General features: G+C 39.5%; 1 protein-coding gene across 1 annotated transcript; it reads right to left on the reverse strand.

Annotated features, from left to right (window-relative positions):
- Positions 1-1,200: 1,200 nt before the first annotated feature.
- Positions 1,201-20,728, reverse strand: LOC139473511 (uncharacterized). The gene is made up of 8 exons (XM_071256131.1): positions 20,549-20,728; positions 14,415-14,514; positions 12,619-12,700; positions 10,232-10,352; positions 7,153-7,281; positions 4,493-4,554; positions 3,360-3,477; positions 1,201-2,535 (listed from the first exon to the last, which is right to left on the reverse strand). Exons 1-8 carry the CDS (start codon positions 20,609-20,611, stop codon positions 1,699-1,701), a joined length of 1,512 nt encoding a protein of 503 aa, XP_071112232.1. The 5' UTR covers positions 20,612-20,728; the 3' UTR covers positions 1,201-1,698.
- Positions 20,729-20,815: the final 87 nt, after the last annotated feature.

The raw sequence follows: 20,815 nt of genomic DNA on the forward strand, positions 1-20,815 counted from the left end.
GCGGTAGTGTCATGATGTGGGGGAGGGGGGATAATCCTACACCTCGAGATCTGACTTGATTGAGGTTCAGGGAAATTTGACAGCAAATCGCATGAATAAAATTCTTCAACCTAACCTTCTCCCAATCATTGACCGCCAGAGGGAGCTGTTTCAACAGGACAACGCTCCACCGCACATAGCTTGTGTCACGGTTGTCTACCTTCATAATGCCAACATCAGCATTTTGTCCTGGCCGTCGAGATCTCTAGATCTCAACTCAATCAAACACCTCGATCAACTCGATCTACGTGTACGCCAATGTCAGAACATGCCGCAGACACTCACACAACTGGCCAACGCGATACAAGCAGAATGGCGCAGAATTCCGCAGGACAGAATTCGTACACTTATCCAGTCAGTGCCAAGGAGATGTAGAGCTGTGATTGCTGCCCAGGCTGGTCACACAAGATACTGAGTTCAGCGCAACCTTGTGGCCTTATGTGACGACAATGAACAGTTTTCAATGCATTTGTTGTACAAGACATGTGACTATCGAGCTCCAAAATTTCATGTTTGTATCTATGATATTAAATCAAATATATCGACTTTATTGGGTACAATAAATTTACTAAAAATCTACCTGTGCGTTTCTTTTTTGGAAGAGTGTATTGTACCAGCGTGGGGAATCAAAGCCGGGTCTTCGGCATGATGAGCGAACACTTTAACACTAGATAACTCATTCAGAAGAGAATGTGACACCAAAGACAACCTAATGAATCTGGATCACACTTTCATCTGACGAGTCTGCCATTCAAAGCTACTGTCAATGTAGACTAAATGCTGTCTGTTTTTGCATGGTACTGCCATGATTACTTTGTCCCACAGCCCTCCCCACACAGCATGGCAGCATGTACACAAGTACACAACTCCTACAAGGGGTAACCTGCATATATCTGTGGTTGGCATATGGCTGCTAACGGTTATCTGGGGTATTTGATTTCTTACCTGAGGCATTAACAATGAATTTACAACAGGTGACTCTTGAACATTGCCAAACTTTTACCCACTCAACTCAAACCTGTGTGTCTTCTACTAGTGTGAGTTTGTATGGTTTTACACCGCTTTTAGCAATATTTCAGCTACATTCAAATACTTTACTACTATACTTTATGACCATTATCACAGAGAGATTCAATCTCAAAAACAACATTGAACAACATATGATGTTTGAAATCAAGGTACTGATTTATTCTGATATTTGATTTTATGTCTACTCGTTTCACACAAAAGGTGATACAAAGTTGGCAATCTAAAAAATAAATCTGTGTAATGTGAATTAACAGTATAAATTTGGTCACCTTTTTCAGGACAATTCTACAGAATCTTCAGCCTCACAGAGTGCTGCTATAGGTACTCATTTGAAAATATAGAAATTATTATGAGGCAGACTCAGTAGACAAATCAGTTGCCCTGAAAAGACAAGACATAAGCTGTTGTTTAGTCTACTAAAAGGCCACCCAAACAGTCTACTCTTTTTGAGTAGTTTGAAATGAACTGTCTGCTTTGAACAAATTAACAATTTAAACAAAACACAAAAAGTATTTGGTGTAACAAATGTACCAACATAAACTGCATTGGACTCAAACAACACATCAAACATAAGGATTACTTAACAGAGCATTGTTTACCCAGTATGTGGGACCAATATGTTTACTAGCACTAGGCAGCAATAGGGACACCGGTTGAAAATCCCCGAGTGATGTCGGGATACTGTAATAGTTCTAAGTTCAGATCTGGACTATCTGGAGGACGGTTGCCATAGCAACACCAAGGTTCAATATCAAGGTCGGATTTCAGACGGGTCAAGTCCATAGCACTAGCATCATCTTCATTGGTCAAATGAGCCACAGGGCAGAATTTCTTGTTTTGGGATTGGTCGTTTCCATGGCAATGAGGACATGCATGGCATTGGTGGTTCATCTTTGGCGGCATTCTGAGACGTTCCATTTCATCAAAGTTGACAGTTGGGCTGGCAATGTTGTCAGAATTCAGACGCTGCTTGTTTACTCTGCTTGACACACATTTTCTGGGGATCGTCTGCAAACTCTCTGCCCCCCTCTGCTTGAGTCCAGCACTGAATGCACACATCAACTGAACAAATTTGTCCTTGAAGGCAACCACAGCCCAGAGTTGAGGTAGAACCTTTTCCAGCAGATTATGAGCACCTGTCTCTCTGCCTTCGCTTGATTCATTTCTCGGAGGCTGTGAGAAATTGGACCTCAGTTCAAAACTGGCATCAAGACCTTCACCTAGAGTAGGCAGGACATGGGATACTTCAAGGTCGGGTTCAGCAGAGTCCAGTTCTTCACCAAACACATTTCCCACAGAGATGACCGGCAGTGACATGTTTGGTCGATCAGTGTGAGGGTGGTCAATGATAAGTGGTCTGTGTAATGCACAGCCGGCCATTGAGGTTGAGAGTTGTATGGCCAGAGCAGTTGATCCCACCATGGTCAGGAAGCTTGCCACATAAGCAGCAGAGCTCACAGTGATCACCTGCAAGTTTAGAAACAGTGAGATGAGTGAGTAACAGTTAACACTACTTTCAAATAAGTTGTCTGTATCATGTCAGCTCACTGTGGGAGGAGAGTCTGGGGTCATGCAGCTGAAACATTTGCCCCACTGGTGACACCAACAAGCATTGTTGTGATTCTGAGATATAAAGCTATCAATAGATCATGGCGTCACTAAGGGATGTAAATCTGCAGAGAATATTAGAATAAATATAATGAAGTCTGATTTGTTGCCTTGTAACTTATTGTAACACAACTTAGAGAGAATTCTTGGACATTTAATATTTTACCCAAGGGATCAGTGAAGAAAAGCATACCTTGCAATGACTGTAGGCCTCATAAAAGTCTTATTTCTCATTACTTAAAGAAAAATAATAGGTAGGTGGGCCAAATTAAAATTGTTTCTTTTTTCAATTTCACAACCACTCCAACCTAAATTCACAAATTCACACCCTCCTTAGCTTTAAAACCTTTCAGCCTTTCCTTACATGCAAACTCCTGATCACAAACAGCACTGGTGGTGGTCAGGATGGGTTCCATCAAAATGTGAAAAATTTGGTTTTAAAAATAACTCAAATTATGTGGAACCAAACCCAAAGTTAGCATGCAAATGTACTATTTTATTTGTACTCAAAAGAAATTATACAACGCATCAGAATTTAAACATTTTTTAAGAGAAAACAAGATTTTTCCAGTAGCCAGATTTTCACTTTTCTCATACTCAGATGCTTTAGCATGAAATATATATTGTTAAAGCTGACTGAATTGAGACTTTCCTGATTTGGTTTCTAACAAAGCATATCTTACCAGAAGCCATTCTTTTGCTATGTATTCCCAGAGATGTCTGGTAAGTTTGTCATGGAATAGAACATCTAAATCAGTATAAGAGAGCCATCCTCGATCACAGCCTTGAGTCCATGCAATTCTGAAAACACACAATCCAGCATACAGCTCAAGATGAAACAACATCAACTGCAGTGCACATAAAGGGAGGCAAGTTAGAGAAGTTACCTCCCCTTCACCAGTAACCCTGCCTCAAATATCCATACATTTGCTGAGGAATGCAGTCATCGAAATATATCATTTTCAAATGAGTCAGAAAGCTCTCATAACGTGTGTCCTTTGAAATTTTAATGTTAACTCTTCATCCATATTCAAAATGGGAAATAAGAAAGTCCATGTGTTTGTCCAGCATACACCGGAGTACATAAACAAGCATGAAATACTCACATCCTCCGCCAATATGACATGTTGGGTGTGTGCAATGCATTAGCTCCTGTGAACTATGTTCACTGGGCCTTTTTGTAAAGAAATATAGTACGTTTTTCAAGATCTGCTCCGGAAACGAGGACTACCTCCATTTTCAGTCTAAATCAAAGTCGTTGCCATGGAAACTAAAAAAATATTGTTTTTAAAAATCACAAACTATCAAAAGGCACCACTTCACCACTAGACCTATCAATGTGCAAATATTGGTGAAGAAAAATGGTACGGTTTTCAAGATCTGATCCGGAAACGAGGACTACCGCCATTTTCAGTCTAAATCAAAGTTGTTGCCATGGAAACTCAAAAAATAACTTTTTTTAAAATCCCAAACTATCAAAAGGCACCAGTTCACCACTAGATCTATCTATGTGCCAAGTTTGGTGAAGAAATATGGTACGGTTTTCAAGATCTGCTCCGGAAACAAAATATGACGGACAGCCGGGAGGACGGTTGGACGGCACCCATTCCTATATCCCCCTTCCACTTCATGGCGGGGGATAATAAGCACCAAAAGGTTTCTGAATAAACAATAGCTTGATGTTGTTTACTATTACTGGTACAACACAAACTGGGTATCATACTGGGCCTTCTTCCATATATGCACACTGCCTAAAGATGAATATAATAATGGCTTGATGATATATACAATACAGTTGGATGACTTTGAAATTTACCTTCTTTCGATGTCCTGAACAGATTTGAGGAATTCGGACTGTGAGACGAACAGTTGCCAGTCCTACAAGAAAAGATGACGTTGTTAAGAAAGGAAAACAATGTGATGGCCTAATAGGAGTCAATATGGATCACATTATAAACCACTTCATTCTGAAAACAACTGTTGCCATTGACAATTGTTTACTGATCAGTAATCATGGCTTATTAATCATCAGTTCACATTGAAGCTCCGGATCTGAAGGAAAGGGACACAGATTGCTTAGGACACCTTTACAATTACTGACACGGGCTAGCAACTCCTGCTAGAGTTGCATCTGTGGATTGAGTGCACATGACATACAATATGTCTTGTGCTAAAAGGGTTACTTGGGTATGAAATAACTCACATAGATAACTAGTGAAACAAATAATTACAGAAGAAATGACACTATTACAATTGATCAGTGAACAGGTAGCTAACAAACTATGTCAGGCGCATGTCACCTTGGCTTCACCTTAAACAGTATGCTTCAGTGTATCGCTGTAATGAGTGAGTGAGTGAGTGAGTGAGTGAGTGAGTGAGTGAGTGAGTGAGTGAGTGAGTTAAAATTTAATGTCACATCGGCATTATTTCAGCCATATAGCGACGACACCAAGTTGATATTTTCAACGGTGAGTCATTAATGCATTTTACCAAACATACATAACAATATCATTCATACAGTTTACAACACTGGCTATAGGCCACAAGTAACCAAAGCTAGGCCACCTTGCGGGGCATCATGGGTATCGCTGTTATGAGCTTGAGATCACTTGTAGGTCAGGGAGATGGAATTCAATTTATTCATACTTTTCTACTGCTCAAGCATCAGAAACGTTGCATCTTTTGATAACCATATATAGTTTTGATAACTTAGCGTACCTTGGCAGGTAGACCTGATTCCCCCATGTACATAGTAAGCAGTTAGTTCTGTCTGTTTATTTTCTAGGTTTGTCAGCACCATACATGTGCTCATGGGTTTCACCAAAGTGATAAACGTCTGAGACCTGCATCACTTCGGGCTTTCCTCCCACATTAAGCTGACATGCTGCTATATAACTGGAAAAATGTTAAAAGTGGCTTTAAACCCAACTCACTCACTCACTTTATTTCTACAGAAACAGGTTTCCATAAATGTATGCTCCTGTAAAACTGTGACACAGACAATGAGTGAACATTGATTGGATCATAAACCCAAAACACGTGGGTAGGGTTCACTGTAGGAATTTTCTGACATGGGCCCTTTATGTGACAATTTCAAATATTCCAGGTGTATACCCACACTTGCCCATACCACACAAGGTTAAAATGCCCCATTGTATTTGGAAATATGGGCCTTTTTTCAAATTTAGGGTCTAAAAGCACAAAGCCCCATCCTAGAATTATCCCTGCTTGAAAAAAGGTGTACATATCTCTTCATTTAGCCTAATAAGTGAAAGTCAAGCAAGCCACGAGTTATTGAGCCATGACGACAAAGGTACGCACACAGTACTAAAGTATCCCAAATGGAAATGCACTTGTAAAACATGACCATGAACTTCACATAGCTTAACACTGTTTAGGATATATTGAATATCGATCGATTGATAATGACGAATATTGATCACAATTTAAGGGTTGGTTCCGAATGCCATGGGTGGAGAGAATGAGCATAAGAACTGTCCAATACCTGCACAGTTTGGGCTATTCTCAATGCTGATGTGGTCAGTTGAAGCTATTAGGTGTCACATTGCTCAACAACAACTTACATCATCCATTTTTCCTGACATCACAAATTGATGATATTACAACATCTGAGCAATATACCTAGAATGTAGGTAGAGCCTGCTACCTCATCCTTGACATCAGCAGCATGGCAATGCCTCATATTTTTCAATAATGACAAAAGAATCATTGACAACATGTGGCAGTTGGGTACATAGTTTTCAATACAAAAGAACACCACATACATATATCAGAATGGAATATCTTATGACATTAACAGGCCTCACTTGTTGATGAAACCTTCATGACACTCTCTTAGTACAGGTAATATAAAAAAGCTTGAAGGAGCATTGTTGCAGTATTTCCATGTAACACAGGCCATTTGACTGGCTCTTGGCATGTATAACTGATTGTACAATTGGCTTACGCCAACATGGGCAAATATTGCTATCCTATGAATGTTGAAAAATCAACAACTTAGTGGTGGTTTGAAAACACAATTGAGTTAATATACCAAACTAAAGTATGGAAAAATTTAGAGAATCCTGTGTTTTGGACAGTCTCTCCCACTCATAAAATTGGAGATCAGCAAGCCAAATTTCATGAGAAAAAGCAAGCCACTGACAACTCTGATGTCATTGGATAAATTGTAATACTTAACACGCCATGCTGAGAGTAAGGATCACCAAGTCATTTCAAAATGCCCCACCCCAGACCTTTCCTTTTGAAAATGTCCCCCTATGTTTTTGTCACTAGCTGACCCTGTTGACCCACTACTTTTATTCCTATATGAAGCCACATTGGGATATTTCACTCTTCCACGAAACACAATGCACCGAGATTGTCAGTTTGTTTACTCAACACATCCTTTATGAATAATGTCCCAATATTTCGCCTCATACCAAACCAACAAAAAACCTTATAGTTTTTTCTTACCATTGCCGAGAGGAAGTCTCGCTCCATTTGATTGACTTCATCCAGTTCCATGTTAGCCGCTTCTGCCCACTCATCGTTGAAGACCTCTTCATCCACGCCTTCATCATACATGTACTTAGAGGCCATCATCTGCAAATATGGAGTAACATCAGTGTAAGAAATTACAGGCGTCCTGAGGATTTATTGTTGGTGTATTTGAATCAAGGGACACCTATACTTTTAAAATGTTAGGGTATTACAAGGACATAGAGATCCATTAACCACATGGAATGGAAACACCAAGTCTATTTTACACTGGTCCACAAAATGATCTGCTACCGAGTTGCCATCATCTTCTCGAGGCAAGGGTGTTAACTGACTAACAACGTCCAGTTTCCTCCGTTTCCGAACAAGGCTAGAATAACAGAGATATATTGTGGCTGGACTAACTAGTCTATGCATTGTCCAATCAAAATCGCATAATGAAATCAACATCTGGATCGGCAACTGCCGTGCAGATTTCAGTCGATTGTCGGATTTGGAAAGCATGTGTACCGCCAACTCAGCATCAACAGATATTTTACAAATCCTGTCATGTTTCTAATCAAGGTACTGACGTGATTAGATGCACTTTAAGAAGTAAGACCTATTTTATTACAATATTGATCTACATTATCAACATGATAGTCTTGACCTTCTTGTTTGAAATAAATGCAAGTGAAAAGAGGGGTGGAATCTGATTGGTCAATAGGAGGGACATAAAAGGGACATAACCCGCAACAGCCACTGTTGGCGCTACAATCAAGCCGAGAAATTCCAGCCTAATTTAGCAAGGATGGAATTGGACTTGGGAAGATGTGTTGCCATGTCTACCTAATAGTAAAAGTGGTGGTCCACAAAGGAATGTGACTTTTTGTGACCCTTTGAGTCCACTAGCCTGAACTTGGCTCTCAGCATCTTTTTCAGCCGATTTTACTGTTATCATATGGCATTAATAAGCTGTTCTTACTAAACCGAACAGAATTTTACCACACTTTGGCTTCAGACGAGCGACGAATATCACTAGTCTCAGACTAGAGGTCTCATGTTGATTTCAAACACTGTATTAGGATGGGGGAAAGTGTGTGTCGTATACACATCCTTCAACAATACACTAGCAAAACACTAGCAATGTCAGGATATCAAGAACAAGCTTCATACATTGTCTACACACAGGGAATCAAACCAGTCCTCAGCATGATGAGCCAAGGCTTACACCACTAGGCTACCCCAAACAACTACCGTATATCGCTGTGTATAAGGCGACCCCACGTATAAGACGACCCCCCTGTACACGCCTTCAAAATCAACCCAAAATCCTATACTCCGTGTATAAGGCGACCTTGAATGAAGCACATCACAAGTGCACACACAAACCTTATATATGCAATAAAAATATGTTTATCTTGCGGGTTTTTTTCTACGATGATTGGTCGCGTGTTTAACTCCAGCACATGTTGCCATTTTGTGTTTACACGGTATGACACCAAATTGGTGCCCGTAAATTAAAATTCATTTATGAAGTAATAACATATAAGAGACAATGGTGAATAATTTAATCGCCAATTAACTATGTTGTAACTAACTAAGCTTATATTTGCTTCACAATTAGCATGTTTATTCCACAATCACTTATTCACACTGTCTCCAACAGTTGTTAATACAACTGTAAAAACAGCGAAATTGATTTCAGCTTCACCGGTTATCACATGTTAAGTCACATGTGCAATATGCAAATGCTTACCAGTACTTCCGGCTCTCTACTCACGGATGTTGATTGTTTTACCATGTCAGCTGGTTTGACAATCTGCACCGAGGCGAGGGTCATTTCAACTTTATTTGCAGAAATTATTAAACTTTATTCAAGGAAAAGAAATACAAATCATGTTTATGTATGGAAATAGTTATTGGAACAGTTATTTAGGATGAAATATTGTCAAATGCTGGGCTGGCTATCGGATGCCAGTTGACATCGCCAGTGGGAAAAAAATGTGAGATCTTCGACTCCGTGTATAAGACGACCCCCTTCTTAACCCCCTCATTTTAGGTACGAAAAACTTGCCTTATACACAGAGATATACGGTAGTCATCAATCAGAATCACTGTAGGGATGGGTTTTGGTGGCTCAAAGTGTACTACAAAATTTTACGATACACCAGGCCATATTGAAATATCACGAAACATTATATAGTTCTTGAATTCACATGCAATTTGAAACACCAGTGGATGAATTGAAGTTCATAAAGAAACAAAACAAGATGCTGGTACAACATAATGTTTACTCATTCAACAAATACTCACAGATACACGCTCCAGGAATTTGGCAAGTGTATAACATTATACACGTGATAGAAATTGCTATTTGAAATATACTGACAATTAAACATTTATATTGGGATAAAAAGTGATCCTCAAATTACTGATATATCAGTCATATCACACAGACCCTTAATAATCAGTGGCCCTATGGAAATATTTAAGACGATAAAATGGGTTCAAAGCAATGACAGCCGCTGTCAAAATATTACTGAAATAGTGATTCAGTATGTTTATGCAATTTTTAGCAAAATTTCAGCAATATTGTGTGGGACACCAAAATTGGGCTTAAATATCTTACCTACATAATGAATTGAACCTGGGCCTTCAGCATGATGAGCAAATGCATTAACCACTAGGCCAACCAATTGGATCATTGAAGAATCTCATTAAAAAAACATATCAAAATTTATGAAAATCTTTTATTGGTTACATGTTGGAGGTGACTGTGTTTCGGATTACTTACTTGTTTGTGCATACATATCAAAGGAAAGACTGAACATTTTGAATACCAAAACAAATTGAGATCAAATAGCATTTTTCTCAAAAAACAATCGTAACAATTATCTACACGTAACAGTCAATCCTTGCATCAGTTGAGAGTAATTGATTAATAATAGATTAAAATCAAGTCACAAGTTAGTTGCGAGTAAATATAAAGTATTATATTTAATCACATATAATAGACTTTCATGACAACTAGTTACAATTGTGACAATGTACTGGTTGCAATTGCAGGACTTACCACCGAAATGAAGAAGAGGTCAGAGGAAGACATTTTCTGAAGATAGTCAGGATTTCTTTGGCGCAAACGTGTGGCATAGATCATACTGGTGACCAGGGAGCCTGGTGACACACAGGTGTCACTGAAACCAAACATTGGAACATTGTAGACATTATACAGGTGTCACTGAAACCAAACATTGGAACATTGTAGACATTATACAGGTGTCACTGAAACCAAACATTGGAACATAGTAGACATTATACAGATTTCACTGAAACCAAACATTGGAACATTGTAGACATTATACAGATGTCACTGAAACCAAACATTGGAACATTGTAGACATTATACAGGTGTCACTGAAACCAAATATTGGAACAGTGTAGACATTATACAGGTGTCACTGAAACCAAACATTGGAACATTGTAGACATTATACAGATTTCACTGAAACCAAATATTGGAACATTGTAGACATTATACAGGTGTCACTAAAACCAAAAATTGGAACATTGTAGACATTATACAGGGGTCACTGAAACCAAATATTGGAAAACTGTAGATGTTAAACACAGGTATCACAGAAACCAAATATAGGGTATCAAAATATTCCCCTAAAAATATACTTGTCCTGACACAAGAGTACGTAATGTTCCTTCTTACTTCGATCATAAACAGTGTAGAACAATGTAGAACATTACCTGACACACCCTCCAACCACCTCCCTCCCAGCATGCCCCTGTGTTTCTCGGCATCTTTTCCTACCATTGCCCGTACACATGGGACAGGTTGATCCCATCTTCAAGGGATGGACAGGCAGGCAGTCATGGCCTGTTGTGTCAGGATAAGTACATCATGTACATATATAAGGGGGATACTCTGATTCCCTTCATTGTTTTAACTCATCTCTCCACAACAGTATGCAATTATCACACAGTAGGACAGTGGGTTGGATCAACTGCATAACCCCCCTATTGCGATTGTGGTCAGGTCAGAGCACAGCACAGATTAGACAACACTGCCACTTTGTCTTCAACCCATGGGTGTGTCAAACTTCATTCATGCTGTAATAAATCACCACCATAATAGATATGTGGCAACTGGAGGTACTTGAAACATCAGGACCCGTGGTCGGTCTCACAATACAAAATACGTACCCTTGGTACTGAGTTAAGGCAATCATTTTGTATAAAGAAGGACTAAACATGGAGGTGTACTGGTTCAGGAACAGTGGGGATGCGGATAGAGCAGGAGGCTCCAAGGATCTCTAAGATGTAACTGCTGATGCATCTTCCCGAGGCAAGTGAGTTAAAAGTCTATAAAAGTCCAGTTTCCACCCTTGCTGAACTAGGCTGGTATTATGGAGTTACATTTTGGCTGGACTAACGAGTCTAAGCGACTATGCATAGTCCAATCAAAATCATGCAACGAAATCGAAATCCGTTTTCGGTCGGCTGCAGGATTTGCAAAGCATGTGCACCGCTAACTCATTGTCAACAGATATTTTCTAAATATTTTCATGTTTTTAATCCAGGTGCTCACGTGATTTGATGCACTTTGCGATATAAGACTCGTTTTATCACAATATAGATCTTGATTATCGATCATATCATCTTGACTGGGCGCCACTGTTTTGTTTGAAGCAAATGCAAGTGATATGAGAGGTGGAATCTGATTGGTCCATAGGAGAGGTATAGAAGGGACATAACTAGTAATAGCCACTGGTGGTGCTACGATCGAGCCCAGGAATTCCAGCCTAGTTCGGCAAGGGTGTAAAGTGACTTTTAAAGTCAGTTAACTCTCTTGCCTCGGGAAGATGCTGCCAATGGTGCTTTGCTGACAAATGCTTCTTGTCAATGAGTGCTTTTATTACGATTAATGGTCCATCCAAAATTTAGGCCACTAAAATCTAAGGTATAGTGAAGGCATTCATTACAGTTTTGAAGGCTAAAAGTAAGACCAAAGTGAAAATGGCTCTATTTTTAGTCTTCAATGTTGGAAAGTCAAAAGGTTGTTCAAATACTGGCATTTTATGACCATACCCCGGCATTCAATGTGGTTGAGCACTTTCATAACAAATTAGCAAAATAAGCCTCAGTACCATACTGTGTGGCCTGGGGCACGCGCATCTTCTATTGACCGAGTATGTAGCAGGGCATGGGATCATCCTACAAAAAGACACCCTCACCTTGTCAGTGTGCCAGTAGCCTTAGCAATAACATCTAACGTCAAGGACAATGTGGACAAGGCATCCAATATATGACAGAACCCAAGCACTAAGTCAGAAATTGGGTGTCCGCTGCACAATTAACCATGAATTGAACATCAGTACTATAATCTGAACATCAGTACTATAAACCAATTCAATAATATGTTATGACACTAATCTACAACAATCCACTCACCTTGTCAGGGTTGAAGCTGTCGCCATGTTTGCTTGGCCCAGTCCACGGGGGGTCGCATCTTGGAAGAACTCTACAGCCAAGTCTGAAAGTAGAGACAGCACAATTCTAATTTATTTGTACAATCACATCTGGTTCCCAAAATTTAAAGTAATTCTAAGAAAAAAGCGCTGTGAAAGAAAAATGTTTCTAATTAGTAGTTTATTTTCAAATAAACAAGATCAACATTATTTTACTCCCCAGGGAGGGAACTTGTCAATATCCATGCGACACAGTTTAGGTAAGGGAAAAATTACTTTTCTTTACAGTACTAACAATCTCAGAGTAATAGCCAGGAAGATTTTGTGCCAGAGTGATCCTCTCCATGTAAAGATTTGACAACATTCCGAAGGTGAACATGAACCCTGAGAGTACTTTGAACACCCAATCTAACTGAAGTTCTTGAGCCAATCAGATGTCAGCTTTCTGAAACGAATCAGCCTCATTTTTAACCACCCCGATTCAGAAATTAACAAAAGAAAAGCCCACATGAATGCAAATATTCCTCCTTGTGTAGTTGTCACTCAGAAAGTGAGACACGACACATTGTATGAAATATCAACAATGTAATGGCGTTGTTTCTCATGCAAAAAGGTATCGTATTGATGCAAAAGTTTGATTTGAAGTCATCATTGGACATGAGATCTCAAAATATTGATACTGTATGTACTGTTACGAACTGAGTGTGTTTTTACTGATAACAGATGACTCTCCCTCCTTTTTAATACATTTCTTCAAGCTGTTACTATAAATGTGTTTCCATATACGAAAAAGATCAATAGCAAAGAAATACAAGTACAATATTCTGATTAATGCATTAATAATTCAGCATTACAGTTGATGCCATGTTGGCTCTTTATGGCAGATAAGACTACTGAACAGCAGTTTGGATGACAGGCTGCATTGTGCAGGTAGATGAAACCCAATTTAGTAGCTTTCTGTTTAGTAGAAAGACTCTTTAAGAATTTCCGAATTGTTTCCATTGAAATTCCACAAGAAATTAAAAAAATTAAAAACTGAAAAGACAGTAGAGCATTTGGTTCATGACACATGTACAGTTTCAAGAAAAAGTATTTATTAGTTTGAGAGTTTCCATGGAAACATTTATAAGAAAAAAAAAAGTTTTACAAGATGGCAAACATTTAGAAAAAAAATTAAATAGCAAAAGACACCAGTTGAGCGGATGAGCAATGCATATCCCAAGTAAATAATAGCATGTTTTTTGTAATGGCTGAAGATAGGATGATGGGAACCCGGATGCCCACCGAACCGATCCTACATCATAAATCTGGTCCACTTCTAAACATTTGTCAGTCTAATTTGCATATTCGACAATAACGTCGAAGAAAGAGATTTGTGGAGAATGTGTACCACAAGGACAGGCATAAGATCAAAGCATCATTCATAAATGTAGTCACCTGCAGGACTCCACAGAAGCAGTTTCATGATTTATTGTAACTAATTAACTTGTTATAAGCAGTCATCATTATCGGGTTAGAATTGGTCTCCAGGAGCATGTTAGGCCACCAGGTAGATCAGGTGGTGAGTCTTGACAACTTGGTTGATTCTGTGACATCACACCCTGACAGAGTGGATCATTGCTAATATCAATCACGAGATTGTCTGGTCCAGGCTTGATTATTTACAGGCCTCTGTCACATAGCTGGAATATTGCTCATAGCAGAATTAAACAAATTTCATTATTGGGCAGCTACAGTATCTCAAAGAAGTGATTTGAGTAGTCATTGTAACTCTCTTACTTGTCAGAGGCAGGGAGGGGCAGTCGTCATCATCTGGTAGTTCTCCATAGTAAAGTGTCTTCCGAAATCTCTCCTCCAGCTGCTCATGTAGGCCTTCCTCCTGCACAGGATGAAATCAACGGAATCAATGACAAAAGTAATTAGTGTCAGTATTTCAAAACCTACAGCAGATCCAACAGTCATGTCCCCTCTATCGGCTATACACACCAGGGCCACAAGAACTGCCCAAGTTTTCTACTAAATTAACTTTAACTTCTTTTTTTCTACTTCAGATATAAAATATTAAAAATGCATAGTGGATGTTATGATTTGACATTAAGAACATGATTTGTTTACAGAAATTCAACTGTACACTGTATCATTCAGAAAACTTAAGACTATATATCAGCAATAATCTATGTGTCTCAAATCAATCTCACTAGACCATCCCCTGAAGCTTAGACTATACAGGTGAATTAGGCTTTACAGCATTAAATAGTGAAGCGTCAAATTTTCTATCAAATTAGATCTGATTATCAATTGTTTTGATTCCACTACACATGAATAAAGTATGCTTTGAAATATGAACAAAACATCTTAACAACAACTTGCTACCTTGGCTTGCGACACCAGAACCTTGGTGGTAGAAAGAAAGTATCAACAATATCGACCACACAGACAATATGCATTGCTGTAGAGTGACCGTTGCAATCTTGGACTGTTTCCGATTTCCGTCCCGCTCAGTCACTGGACAAATCTAATATCACGGTACTCAACCCCCTTATACCCAACCCAAGAGAAACAAATTGTCTTGGGTACAAAATGTCTGGATGGGAATTGTCTTACCAGAGCCCAGGCAAAAGGTAATCAGAAACATGCTCTTTTCATGCCCAAACTGAAGTTGACAACCGGTGTTTTTATTTTGACATATATAAGTTAGGAGGAATGTGTGTATAGTCAGAAAGAAAAGACTGTAAGCAACTCATTAGCAATGTTAACATAACCATGGATGAAACGTTCTTTTTCTTGTTCTCATTTAGGAGATAAACCTATTGTGTTTTGATATTCGATGTAGTCAAATAACATTATGCAAAATGTCACGAAAACTCACAAAGAAATGTCCCAACATCACTAAAGTCACAGCACAGGAATATGACTTGATCACAACAGCTTTAAATCAAACTTGATGACATTAATTTCAGGGCACATACAATTAAGTAAAACATACATGAACCACTGTGTCAGGGCCACAACTGTCACATTTCTTTCACATGCTGGCATTGAATGAAGTGAAATCTTGAAACTGACAGATCACAAACATGAATCCAATCCCTGGAGATAAAATGCTGGCTCGTCTGCAGCGTAAATAAATGGCTGTTCAGTCATACTCCAGTTCCATTGGCAATCACATTGTACCAGGCTCATGCCTAGGTTAAAGTCATTAATATCAACATCAGGGTAATCATCTTGCTTTGTGTAAAGCACTTGGCTCCAAATTAAAATAAGAGGTATCTTTTCAGTGATGTTGGAATATTTCTTTGTGAGTTTTCATGACTTTTTGCAGGGAGGAGTGTTTTCTGGCAGACTTTCAAATCCCCTCCTGCCAGATCCTAACATTGGTGGCTGACAGAGATGGTAATGAATATCGATCATAAAAAGGATCATAAACAAATTGTTACCATGAATACTTTTTTATGTTATATTTTATTTTCATTAGTTTTTATCAAAGAGGACATTACCTGTTAACCACTGACCATGTTCCTAACAGTTTCATGACAGTGATCATTTGTATGCAAAAGCTTTGTTGTAATCGCATCATCGAAGGAGTCAGCTTTACAGCCTAGAACGTCATATTGTCACCAAAAGCATCTGATATGAAACATATCGTATTTCCTCTATTAGATGCTCAGACACCTATTAATTTCGCAAGACAAGTTGAGAGATCTGGTTTGTGTTTCTGAATAAAGGAAATATCAATAGAGTATACAGATCTTATGGGTGATCAGTGGCCATCTTTTATGAACGCTATGGAGGCTATCGGTGTATTCAAACGCTTGTTTTTAGTGTGAAAAGGCATAATATATTTGAGAGAGGTTTCTGTAAAAAAAAAGGAAACCTCTTTTTTGCCAATCAGAATCAAGCATTCTTCACGGTCATGGTAGAATATACAATATATCACAGGACTAACCAATGCTCTAGGTAGTCCTGTGGGCAGTAGGGTACTACTCAGGACCCCCTCGACCCAGGTATATCCGTCCTAGCTTTACCTTCATCACTAATCAGTACAATGTCATGGGTGCAGGCTAAAATGGCAACTCAGGAAAACGTCACTGATTTCTCGGGCGAAAACACCACCTCTATTTTTAATAACGATTTATGTAGAATGAGGGCTGGCTGGAAAGTTCTAAGCCTAACTGTGAAAGACCCGTACCAAGTCGATGGTTTTCATTTATTTCTCCACATAGTCCTCATCCAGGTTTACACACTTTTGACACGATGCTGCAAGGCCTGGATGCCGGTCAAGAAGACATTTTCTTCAGCCACCCTAAAAAAGTCATTCACAGCGGAAATGATGTCATCATTACTAGGAGAATGGTGACCGGCTAGTTCCTTTTTCATTTTGGGAAACAGGTGGAAGTATGATGGGGCCAAATCGGTTGAATAGGGGGGATGGTCAATGAGTTTGAAGCCACAATCATGGATCGCTGACATGGCAACCACTGATTTGTGAACAGGAGCATTGTCTTGGTGGAACAGGACTCCTTTAGTGAGCATTCCCCATCGCTTAGCTTTGATAGCTTTACGCAACTGTCTCAGTAGGTCAGCATAATATCTTCCATTGATAGTCTGGCCTTTTTCAAGATAGTCAATTAGCAGAATACCCTTGGAATCCCAAAAGACAAGCCATCACCTTTCCAGCAGAAGGAACCAACTTGGCTTTTGGGGGGGCTGCTGATTCTGGATGCTTCTATTGTTTAGACTAAAATTTGGTTTCTGGTTGAAAGTGATGAATCCAGGTCTCATCCATGGTTACAAATCAGGCCAAAAAATCATCGGGACCTGCTTCAAAACGGCATAAATTGTCACGGGACGTCAGGAATCTGACACGTTTCTAATCCGCTGTCAAGAGCTTTGGCACTCATCTTGTAGAAACTTTTGTCATTCCCAACTCGTTGGTGATAATGTGCTCAACCCTCTCATGAGAGATACCCACAACACTGGCAATATGTCGAGTGGTCAATCGTCGATCAGCCATCACCATGTCATGCACCCGGGTAATGTTTTCCGGAATGGTTGCTGTTGAAGGTCTTCCTGGACGCGGGTCATCGTCAAGGCTCTCTCTGCCACGCTTGAATTCCGCAGCCCACTTCTTTACAGTGGAAAAGGAAGGGGCATCATCCCGTAAAGTGGAGACCATGTCAGCATGTATCTGTGTTGGAGTTAGCCCTTTCAGTAGCAGGTACTTGATAACTGCCCTATAGCCAGTTTTGTCCATTTCTGGTGATTTCAATGGGTAGGTTCACAAGATGGTCTGGTACAAAGACACTAATAACACTACAGTTGCAGTTCTTATGTCTATGATTCATTAAATGACTGTACTTGTTGGTGGCAAAAGTTTGTTTCAATCCGACTGAGATATCCCCCTTAGGCTTAGAATTTTTCAGCCAGCACTCGTATATATGCTTTATTTACATGCTTTATTTTGTTGTTGTCATATGTCTTTCTTGGGCGGGGACACGGTCTGTTATCCAGAAACATTCTTGTGATGTTGGCTGCCGGCAGAAAGGGGAGATATATATGAAATATCTTTAAAATAACTTTTTATTTCCTTCTTACTAAAATAAATACTTGATATATAGTATACTTCTAGTCCAATTTCCGCCAGACTCAGTTTCAGCTTGACATTAAGTCAATTTGAGGAAAGGTGATTAAAACTTCAAAGCATGCAATGTTTTTACAATAAGTTTAGTTGTGCCCCCCAATCAGAGTCGGCAAGTAAATTGGAGCAGATGCTAGTTTCTAATGTACACTTGTTTTAACATTTCACAATTATTTGAGTTTGCAAGTGACCATGTGAATTTAATTTCATGTATTTCAGTACGAAGGAAAGAAAATAAATAAGGTGCCGTTTCCGCCAGGCAATAGTAGCCGTTTTGGAGCACCTTTAGAATACAGTACCACATATTCTCGTGAGGACGGTCTCTGTTGTAGGTCACATGTCTCAAAGACAAGCAACCAGTTTTTGTGTGAATCTGTCAGACACAAACTCGCGACCTTCGGATTGTTAGCCCGACAGCTAACCGACTGAGCTACGTCCACACTGTGAAACAAAGTGCAAATTTACCTAGTCATGCTAACAACGTTACGGAACTGAACGAAAAGGGTCGAATAGGTGACAGACACTTGCGAAGGTTACAGGTAGGCATGGTGTCTCGTGACCTTAGTCTACGGAAACTTACGAATTATCCCGATGCCATGTAGCATACTCGTCCCATTCCGTAATCTACAAGATACCGAGTGGCGAGGAATGATCCGATATGGTGCCAACTGAATGACGTGAATGACGTGGTATTTAATCATTCGTCGGGTGGATTTTGTGACAGAAAAGTGAGGTAGGGAACACTGTAAGGATGATGTGGATAATAGTAAGGAACGAGGGAGGCATGTGCATGGCTAGTGACGACACAAAGGTGAGTTCGCTTTTGAATCAGTACTGAAAAACTGTAGCTGGTGAAAGTGGCTTGTGTGAATGTTCCAGGACAGTTTCCAGAAGCCAGAGTATTCGACACAAAACCATTTTGTCCTTTTTACTCGACGTTTTTGTGTGAAGAATATTATAGAATCTATAATAGCCACTGGTAAGCGGGTAGATTTACCTAACCCTAATGATCGTAAAGGGATGATTGCCCGTAAAGGGGATCCAAGGGCTAAGGACAGAGTTTGGGTAATCTAATAGCCACTAAATGGGCACCTAACCCTAATGATCGTAAAGGGGTGATTGATCGTAAAGGGGATCCAAGGGCTAAGGATAGAGTTTGGGGTAACCTACCCTAACACCAGCGATATTTGGATGTGTTCAGCGCCAATATAATATCCCTAATAATCTGCATTCTTGTGCATAATAATAAAAATTAATGAACCGACAAAATAATATATGTATATTAGTTCACATTTATAAACATTTTAGCCACTTGAATTACGAGAAAAACGAAATAAAAAATATATAAAACATAAACAAACGCTTGCTATAAAATGCACCGCCGCAGGCTATATTCAGTTAACAAATATTCAAAACTCTCCACACTGCTTGGCTTATTCAATGGCATTTCATGCAGAGATGATAGATCTCTGGGAGGAGCTTACGCACTCGACCCCTGACGTCACAGGGCATTGTTTCCCTGGTGTGACTGGCAACAAAATACTACAAATTACGTCATAGGGTATTGTCACGTGTTTGAAAAGTTTGTGGTACTGTATTCTTAAAGTAGGCCCCGATTTTGCTTTAAGCTAGGTGCTGTTTTTGCCGAACGGTGCCGTTTTAGCTATAACCAGTGTCATTATCTTTTCATTGTCTTGATTAAATAACCATACCTGTATCCAACTTAGAATGTCTTCACATCATCACTGTCATGTTTACTCAGATAACACTGTTATGAATGTCACTACCTAGGAACTGAAAAATATTTACCTGATTCTGAACAATATTCCATAATTCTATTGTTGACAGGAATGGAAATTAGTGCTTCCCTCATATCATGATTGTTGATCTAAAACATCCGAAATCAATTCTTTCAAGTTTAATGTCTCGAGCATCGAAAGCTTTCTTTCTCAAAAGAACAGCCGTTAGCTTGTCGAATTGTTTCAGTGCCTTGACCATGTTGATCCCAGTCCCAAATCGTCCTCACCAGGGAGACAATATTGCCATATTTGGCGGTCGTCTGGTCGAGACTTGACTGCCGCAAGTTTCATAGCATAGGACGGACTAAATGAAGTCATATCGTAATATATAAGTACAACTGTCAACAACAATGACGTTGATCTGTCACAAAGAGTTTCTTTTCCTGGTTTCACAAGAATATCAACATCGCGCGCTTGGCTGCTCAGCCCAGGTAACGAGAGAAATCTAGATCTACTTCTTACTGCTCTTTTCATACCTCTAATCTTTTTCTTGACCGCGCCTGGTCAGCCCTCAAACCTGGCGACCAGCGATTAAACATGTTGTGTCTCTTTAGGTACCCGAGTCCTCCCCTGTTTCTGGCGATGACGAATTATTTCAAGGCAAAATGACACAACCTGGGAAGAATTTCACATTTCACGTTGGCCACCACAGCGGTGAAAGGGAACCCTGCTCCTTGTGAAATACGATCATCATGAGCTGGAGCTGTTTTTCGACCGAAGGCGTACGGATTTGACACAGATTC

This window comes from Haliotis cracherodii, unplaced genomic scaffold (assembly GCF_022045235.1).
Source record: "Haliotis cracherodii isolate W230 unplaced genomic scaffold, xgHalCrac1.p SCAF_29, whole genome shotgun sequence".
NCBI lineage: Eukaryota > Metazoa > Mollusca > Gastropoda > Lepetellida > Haliotidae > Haliotis > Haliotis cracherodii.